This window comes from Anarrhichthys ocellatus, unplaced genomic scaffold (assembly GCF_004355925.1).
Source record: "Anarrhichthys ocellatus isolate YVR2014 unplaced genomic scaffold, GSC_Weel_1.0 scaffold1463, whole genome shotgun sequence".
NCBI lineage: Eukaryota > Metazoa > Chordata > Actinopteri > Perciformes > Anarhichadidae > Anarrhichthys > Anarrhichthys ocellatus.
In genome coordinates, this window is record NW_022281437.1 from 2212 (window position 1) to 11443 (window position 9232).

At 41.4% G+C, this 9232-nt stretch overlaps 1 protein-coding gene across 2 annotated transcripts; it reads right to left on the bottom strand.

Annotated features, from left to right (window-relative positions):
- Positions 1-836: 836 nt before the first annotated feature.
- Positions 837-9191, bottom strand: LOC116377619 (LARGE xylosyl- and glucuronyltransferase 2-like). 2 transcript variants are annotated; one of them, XM_031839290.1, is made up of 6 exons: positions 8781-9191; positions 8368-8531; positions 7362-7616; positions 6196-6342; positions 5918-6113; positions 837-3363 (listed from the first exon to the last, which is right to left on the bottom strand). In XM_031839290.1, exons 1-6 carry the CDS (start codon positions 9048-9050, stop codon positions 3166-3168), a joined length of 1230 nt encoding a protein of 409 aa, XP_031695150.1. In that variant the 5' UTR covers positions 9051-9191; the 3' UTR covers positions 837-3165. The 2 variants fall into 2 exon arrangements, with proteins under 2 accessions (XP_031695150.1, XP_031695148.1); XM_031839288.1 differs by having other exon boundaries at positions 838-3363; positions 7338-7616; positions 8781-9190.
- Between the last annotated feature and the right edge of the window lie 41 nt (positions 9192-9232).

Sequence of the window (9232 nt, forward strand, 5' to 3'; positions counted from 1 at the left end):
TGCTGTACGTACTGTACGTGCTGTATGTACTGTATGTGCTGTATGTACTGTATGTGTTGTATGTGCTGTATGTACTGTATGTGCTGTATGTACTGTATGTGTTGTATGTGCTGTATGTTCTGTATGTACTGTATGTACTGTATGTACTGTATGTGTTGTATGTGCTGTATGTGTTGTATGTGCTGTATGTACTGTATGTGCTGTATGTACTGTATGTGCTGTATGTACTGTATGTGTTGTATGTGCTGTATGTACTGTATGTGCTGTATGTGCTGTATGTGCTGTATGTGCTGTATGTTCTGTATGTACTGTATGTACTGTATGTGTTGTATGTGCTGTATGTGTTGTATGTGCTGTATGTGCTGTATGTGCTGTATGTACTGTATGTACTGTATGTGCTGTACGTACTGTATGTGCTGTAAGTACTGTACGCACTGTATGTGCTGTACATGTATGTACTGTACGTAGTGTGCGTGTTGTACGTACTGTACATACTGTACGCGCTGTACGTACTGCATGTACTGTACGTACTGTATGTGCAGTGACACTGTACACATGCCGCCAGTTGGTTGGCCTACATGCAGAGAGGCTGACTAATAATTCATAAGCTGCTGCTCAGAAGCTGGAGGGGAGAAGTGGACATATTTAATGCTGGAGGAGAGCCGCCGTCACATTTATGGAATCGGTGCCATTGTTGAAGGAGAGGACTGTAATGGAAGTACCTACAGTAAATATATACATAATATATAATATACATCAGCGGGCCATCCAGCTGCTCTTTGGTTCTTTGCTTTATGATTCTTCTTAATCAGACGTTTAAAACTGAATGTTTTTCTCTTCTGACGAAAACAAACAAACAGAAACTGAAACCGTTGTGAACTGAAGTCTTTCTTTCTTTAAACGCTGCAGAAATGTATTCATCATCATCTCTTGTGATGAACTTTTAAACAGCGGATGTCTGTATTCATTATTCATCCAGAATAATCTGCTCGTATTGGAATTGTTTTCTTTTTAGACCAATCACACACATGGAAGGTTCACTCAGGCTTAGAACCACAGAGCTTGGTAAATATTAAAGATGTCTTGGCTATCCAAAGATATTATGTATTTGCCCTGTAGGGGTATGAATTTAAAGAAGCTCTCAGTAGTCCCATAATAACATTAATGTCACTGACACAGTCGTTCTAATTAAAGTTTGCTGTTCGCTGAAGATGCTGCAGATTCTCTTTGGTGTGAAAAAAATAAAAAATACGTCAACGTGTTAAAAAAAAGGGCAAATTTATTTAAAGCACTTACATAGAAAAATATGATTGATTTGAGTCAACAATAATAAATAGAGTGCCTGACGATCTGCAGGCCCTGTTGGTACAACAGTACAATCAATATCCAGTTTCACAATACAGCAAAGGCACTAGCATTACCACAACCAACAACATGGGGGGGGCAGGGCTCTTCAGTTCACACGCACCAAAGACATTAAGAAGTCTGAACCCGCCACAAACGCCATCACTCCACAAACCGCCTCACTCTGTGGAGATGACACGAGACGTCAGATCTTCTTCTTGCCTTTTGTTCAGATGAGAGATTGAAAACAATAAACAGACTTCAGGTGTTTTTACACAGATGGACGAGAGAAGACGATGCAGAACAAGTCCTGAGAGGCTACGATGTCAAAGCCTCAGCAGGACATTGAAGACACTGATCATCCTCTGATCATCCTCTGGGGAGACCGAATATAAAGTGAAACTTGAGTAAATCTGGTCAACTTTGGTCACTAACGATCAGAACTTTGCTCTTTTAGAGGGACAAACATATTAAAACATTCGGAGGATTAAAGTCCAACTGAAACATAAAGATCTGCTTTGTGCATAAAACAAAAAAAATCTGTATCCAAATGTGTATTTACACGTGAGGTTTGATTCCGATGCCTCGTCGTCTGTGAATATAAGCGTTCGTAAAAATAAAACTTCATTTGCATAAAACAGTAAAAGACTGAGGACTGTAGCTGAAATTAGCTTCCAAGCTAACGTCTCCCGTCATTGTGAGACGTCAAGTTAATTAATGTGTTAATTAAATAGTTATTTGTTTCCTCAATATAACTTCTCTGAAGTCTTCTCGTCATGAATGAGATGAAACATTCAGTTCAATTAGACTCAAACTCTACTTGTTTGGAGGCTGAAAGAACATTTGTGTAAATGTACCTTTGCATTACAAACTCAACCCGACTGCAGAGAATCTGTGATTTCAGGTTTCAGTTGGACTTTACAGGAACATGAAGCGGGTTCAGTAGTCAGCACGTTTCTCCAGTGAGTCGGACTCTTTACACACGGAATGAACAAACACACGACGGAGGAAAAGCTCTTGATTTGAGATTTAATAACAACTCACTGTCAAGCGTCCGAGTTGGTCCCAATCAATAATCGATATATCTGTTATCATTAATATCATTCATAGATATTTGCTTCTTTCAGACGGATGAAAGACGAAGAAAAACAAACTTGAACAATGACTGTTTTCTGTGTAGTGCAACTCTTTACATGCAAACACACACACACACACACACACACACACACACACACACACACACACACGAAATCAGAAATCATTTCTGGGACGATTGTTGTTCTTTTTTTTTTTAAACGAGGTCAGAAAATATAGAAAGCAAAAAAAATAACTGATTCTAAAGTCGTAATCAAAGAACATTGTAAATGTCAACGATCCTTATTCATTGGTTGTGATTTTACACAGCGAAAAAAGAACAAGAAAGAAATGAAAATATGAGATATCTCAGTGATACCATGGAGAGTGATAAGGCTGAAACATCTTTCTCCAGTTCAGATGTCTTTGTTTGTATCTGGACCACACGTCCACACGTCTTCTGGAAGGAAAGCCCTGATTGTCAGAACAAGTTAGTAAGAATATGGTTGTTGTTTCCCGGCCTTAAAGCTAGTCCCGACAGTATCCGCACTCGTCCGTCCAGCGTTTAGGAAATCCACCGCCGTCCTCTCGGTCGCCTGAACAATTTAACGCACAGGAGCCCAGAGAATGTTCTAAAAGGGGCTGTAAAGCTCTACCGTCATTGTTGGCGCCGTGTGCCGCGACGTCAGTTGGTATCCGGGGGTCCGACCGACGGACTGGCCCCGGCTCTCGGTAGCCTTCTGGTCCTCAGATGGTCCTCTGGGCCGTGAGGTACTTGAGAGCCGCCGAGCCGTACTTCCTAGACAGGTCCTGGTGGAACTCGTCCTTCAGGGTGTTCAGGCAGTTGCGGTAGCTGGAGCTGGAGCGGAACTTGGAGATGTCGAAGCTCGGAGCGTGGGGCATGTGGATCATGAAGGCGTTGGGGAGGACCATGAGGTCGAACTCCTGACGGGGAAAACAAAGTGATTTGAGAAGACAGAACGTGAAATGATCTTCTCAGGAACAAAGATTCACAAACAGCTGAAAGGTAACGACACTAAATACAGTGGAGCTGGTGAACATGTTCTCTGTAGGGCTGTGCCACATCCAATCAATCTCAGCAAACATCCCAGAATGATTTAATGCAAAAACATTAAGGTATCAAACACGTATTACTACTTTACAGTTAAATATTTAACCTTTATTCCAACATGAAAAAAAGCAGAAAATAACACTTTGACAAACACGTCAGGACATCTTATTATAGTCTCAGTATAATATAATAATATATATATCATATAATAATATTCACTATAATATAAAACACACACACACATACATATATAATGATGTATTTATAACTATATATCATGTCTCAGCAGGTGCTTCATGTCCCTCACTCCCTAACTGTCCGTGCTGGATCTGTCCCGTTGTTTTAAAAAGCTAAATACGTTATTAGCATGACGTCATGCAGCTAGCCTAACCTGTCTGGTGTTCAGCTAGTGGAGAAGCTTCATGTGCTGCTTCCCTTTCCCGCTAGTCTGCTGTCTGATTGTGAGGTCAGGCTGATCTGATATCAGCTCTTTGGCCTGAAGGTTCTCCTCAAAGTTCTCCTCTCAAACGGGTCTTGGGGGAGGATCGCGAGGATCACTTCCGGTTTCAACTTCCGGTTCAAGCGAGGAAATGACAAATAAGAGACTTAATAGTCTCTTCCTGGAACAGACTTCCAGGAAGTGTTTTAACGGCTGACACGCCCCCTAATTGTTCATCAGTCATGTGATTGGACGCTGCAGCCGATCGGACTGATGAGATTGTGTTCAACATGTAAACAGTGAAGACGGATCACAGATTAAACTCTAGCTTTATATTTGATTAGTTTATGATTCAACATCTGGTTTAAATAAATAAAAGCGAGTGGGGCTGTACACAGGTTAAATGTGGAGGACGTGAGTAAAACAAAGTAATGTACTAATAAGAACACGGTCAAAACATTGTTGTTTGGCTTATAGCAATATACAAACAATATAAAGTATATACTGTGTAATATCCAGGTCAGCATCGTTCCGTTGAAAACACGTTTAAAATACAGTGAATATGTTTTATAATTTTACGGCTCCTGTGTGGCTTTGAAAACGACATTTAAAGAGGGAAAGGGAGATGGTGGTTGTATATAAAGAACATTGTTTATTTTTATATTGTGCTTAATAAATACAAATGAACTGGTGCCTGTGTCACTTGGTCTTTTGTCCTGTAAGTGGAGACTGATGATGTGTTGCTATGACTGTGTATTTAGTTGCTACATATTGATCTGAGAGCATTTCCACGTTGAAAACACGGTTAAAAGTGGTTCAAAGGTGAAAGTTTTTTCACAGACTATTTATAGACGTTGATTCAACGTTCACGTTTAGACCAGATTTCAATGTGATTTCCAATGCTGGCTTTCAACTGATTAATGTGGATGTGGTTTCTTAGTAAGCCTCTAAAATGATGACATATTATTATTAGCACAATGTAGAGGACGGAACATTGTAGTATTGCAAATCACGTTGAAATCTGGTCTAAGTCTATAAATAGTCGGCGAAGAAACTTTCACTTTTGAACCAATTCTGAACGTCTATTCAACGGAAAAATGGATCAACAAAAGAACCACTGCTTTGTACTACGTCATAGAAAACGTCAGACTGAAGTCATGATCACAAATAATAAACCAAACAACATCATTTTAAAGAGGTTAACAGGAACACATGTATGTTATTTAGTCCTCATCAGAAGCAGCGTTTCTGATGAGCCTGTCAGCGTTTTGATTCTTTAGAAATGGGAAAGAAGGCGGCGCTCTGCCTCACAGAGACCGGACCGTAGAAATGTATGTGTATGGACCACAGACTGTTTATGCTGTGAATAAAAACCTTACTGCCGTATTTATGTCTAGATGATGTTACTTTGAGTCTCGATGAAGCAGCTACAAAGTTAGCATAGCCTAGCACCGATCCAAACAACTCCATCTAGAAAAGAAGCATTTTAAAAGTTGTTTGCTTGTCATTTTGCTGACAGACCTGAACAATCAGCATGTTCTATAGTTATTTCAGCTCCATTTCCTTCAGTTTACTGCAATTAAATTACAGCAAAACATGTTCATTTGGGCTTCATACCCGAGTATGAAACGCTGAATACAAGCGCCTTTAGACGATGTGATGCTTTCTGTAACTTCCACATGTACAAAGCAGCAATAGTGCTTTCTTTTTCCGGCCATGATGATCAAACCTTGTTGGTGTCTATATGGAGGACCCAGCGGTCAAACTGGCACGAGTGACGGGATGCGAACATTCGCATAACAGAATTAGTCTTCTTCAGTTAGAAGTCTTTATACACAACCAGGCTTCTGTAAATCCATTTGCTTCAACATACAGTAGAAACTATAAGTGGTGTCTCTGACTGAGATCAACACTACATAACCGGTGCGTTTGAGGTCCCACGTTGAGGTAGCGACCGTCAAAATAAAAGCCCCGTCCACCAGACGTACCTGTGCATCCAGCTCCAGGACGTGCGACACCTTGTTCCAGCCGAAGCCCACGAAGCGCTGGTCGTACTCGGGACAGTCCCGTCTCACCACCACGTACGGCTCGAAGTCCGGCTCCCACTCCACCTTATAAGGTGTGGTGGCTGTTCGCCATTTGGCATAGTTGGTAGGAGCGTGACCTTTAGGCCACACATGATACCTGGAGAGGGGAACACAGATTAAATGATGACGATCGTTAGCTCATCGTTGCACTGACAACACGTTTGTTGGTGATCAGCTACCTGAAGGTGTAGAGAGTCCCCATGTCCAGCATGGAGAGCAGCTCGGCTTTGGATTTGGGGAAGGACAGACGGTACCGAAGCGTCTCGAACGCTGGAACCACCAGAGCCTTCTTAGTGTGAGCCATGTCCAGCTGCACCACAGTCCTCCTGTAGGGACCACACGGGTACAAGGGGACATTTCTAATGATGGACGGGTACGATGGACAGCGTCCACATCTTAAACTTATCATAGAGTTTAAACACAAGGAAATGTATCTGTGTTGATGTTGCATATTGTAAAGCCAGAGTAAAAACATCAATAATCAATAATACTTTATCATCCGATGTGATCAGCAGATTGTGAGCTGAACTCTCTGACCAGAGACTGTGGTCAGAGCAGCGTATATAATTTTTTTTTCTATAGAGATGGAAAATTATATTTCACAACTTTCTGATGTCGGAACTTAAAATCCAGCTGATAGTCAGTTTAAAAGAATCTACTCTATTTTAGGGAAATGGTATTTATCATTCACTTCGTAGGAAAAACCACACTTTAAATAAACTTGAAATATATTATATTTACATTATATATATATATGTATATACAGTATATAGGTGTAATTGCAAATTGTCTTCAGCTAACATGATTTTAAACAGAACTATTCTCTACCAAATGGAGAACATGTGTCACCATGAAGTAATCTAACATAAAGAGTGACGTAGATCTTTTCATATTCAATAAGCATCAGTGTAGCATAATTACAGCTACATGAAGAAGTCATAGTAATGTTATGTCATGAACGTGTTAGGGTTGAATACTGTGCTGCTGATAATAGATGATCAGTAACACATCAATCATTCTGAGGATTTACCAGAAAACAGAACTCTGTATAAAGGATTATATGCATTACTGCTGATGTTATATAATGTTGCCGCAGATTTATTTAATTGAGTATCTTGAGGAGTACTGGATTAAATACTTCATTATTATGAGTAATTCATAATTACAATGAAAGCTCAGCTGGAATCAACTTGTTTGCTGACGACTGCATTATATTCACCCGAGTCCATTCAGCTGAGCATCATTACTGTCGTCACTTGTTTAGTTTGAGGGTTCTGGATCTGTGACCATAACATCCACTCTCTACATTAGTACGTCGTACCTGAGGTAATCATAGAGGCCGTACATTGGCAGGAAGTCCACGTCCGTCAGGAACACGTAGGGCGTGTTGGCGTTCTTCAGGGCCACGTTCCTCACCAGGTTGACGGGGTAGAACTGGCCCTCCTTGTAGACGATGTGGTAGCCCACATTCTTGCGGTTCTTGAGGACCTCGGAGGCCTGGGCGTAGCGGAGGAACTGCTGGGCCTCGGCGTCGGACATGTAGAGCGCCAGGCTGATGGGGCCCTCCCAGTGCTTACAGATGGCCTCCAGCATCTGCAGCCTGCAGGTAGAGAAGATGAAGTGCGTTACTGAGATGGACAATGATGAATGTTTGGGCTTATTTCTTTTCTTTTTTTAAATGTATTGATTGTCTATTAAATTAAATAGAGCGGAATAACACCCAAAGTCCTGTATTTTAGCCGTTAGAGTTATTATTTCTGATATCATTTCTCTTTTTACTGTTTTATATTTGTTTCTTTCATACATAAAATGAAAGATATTTATATATATATATACACCTTGGTTATACGTCATGATGGTGCCTCACATCTTAGAAAATAAAGTTAAAAAACAAAAGCAGCCATTGAAGAGCCCAAGCTGACATGTTCAAACGTCTTCTTTGTTCATACACTGTTGACATTCTGCTCCAAGAATCAATTAGCAAAACAACAAATCAGTCACTTGACTCCAATAGGTTCAGAGCTAACAGGGATGATGGTGATGTCATTGGAGTAAAATGACTGATATTGAGCAGGAAATAAGAAAACTATCTCACTACAAGTTCCATTCAATCGCTGTTGGATCGAAGGTTTAATTCAAAGTTCTAAGAAATTAATGAAAACTTGAGCGTCTACAATTCGCAGACATCTGCTGATGAAGTTCATGTGATACGATAGAAAGCTAACATGGACCTAGTCGATCTCAAACTGCTGTTTTTCTAAGGACGAGAAGGAACTTAGAACCTCAGTAATAACGGTGTGTTTACAGGCGTTTAGAGTCTGCGTGCTGATTGGCCGGTCTGGGTCGGGTACCTGTCCATGGAGAGCTGGGCCACCAGCGTGATGTCGGTGTCGTCCTCGGTGGGCGTGTACTCGTACTGCAGGAAGTAGAGGTGCACCCTGTGGACGGTGAGCCGCTCCCGACGGAAGTCGTAACACTGGTCGTCCTCGTCCAGCTCCTCCAGAGCGGCCTGCAGCTACAGAGACGCACACAGAAGACGTCTGTCAGGCTCACGTGTTGGTGAACCAACGTCCAAAGAAAGGAAACATCTCTCTGGTTCCTTCCTCACAACCAGTTTCTCTTTTAGAGGAAATCCTTCTGATGATCATTTACGGCTCTTTTCTGCCACATCTTTTGCTTCAGACTGACCAACGCGTATTTAACTGTGAACACACCACCATTAATAATTCACATTAAATTCATTTGGATCGTTTGCGTCTCTGACCTGGACGCTCTCTGGGTTGGCCTGACTCGGGCAGCCGAACAGCTCTCGTCTCAGCAGGTTCCCGTCGTACTCCAGGAAGGTGAGGTAGAGGTTCCTGAAGAACTCCACGTGTTTGTTCTTCACCCGGAGCTTCTTGGGAGAGTTCCAGTGGATCACCTGAAACACAGCGTTTACTACACCGACGTTCTGCTTCTCAATGTGTGAGTCCTGAGTGGTATGATAACCCTCACCCTGTGGATCTGCTTTAACAGCTGCTTTACTTGATAACATGAAGATGGAAACTCTTAAGGTTTGATCATCGACAGCTTCACAGAAGAAAAGAACCAAAACGTAGAATTTTTGCCATGTTTTTAATTTCCCCAAAATCTACTTCATACTACACTACACTACATTACTACCACTGTAAAGCTCCGGTGGGTTCTGTGTCTAAGAAACATTTATATATATATATA

Coding starts and splice junctions, on each gene's coding strand:
- LOC116377619 (XM_031839288.1), bottom strand. CDS start 9,050: ATGTTATCAAGTAAAGCAGCTGTTAAAGCAGATCCACAGGGTGAGGGT. Junction 8,532..8,780: donor CCAACCCAGAGAGCGTCCAG/GTCAGAGACGCA, acceptor GCGTCTCTGTAG/CTGCAGGCCGCTCTGGAGGA. Junction 6,114..6,195: donor GGGACTCTCTACACCTTCAG/GTAGCTGATCAC, acceptor TCCCCTCTCCAG/GTATCATGTGTGGCCTAAAG.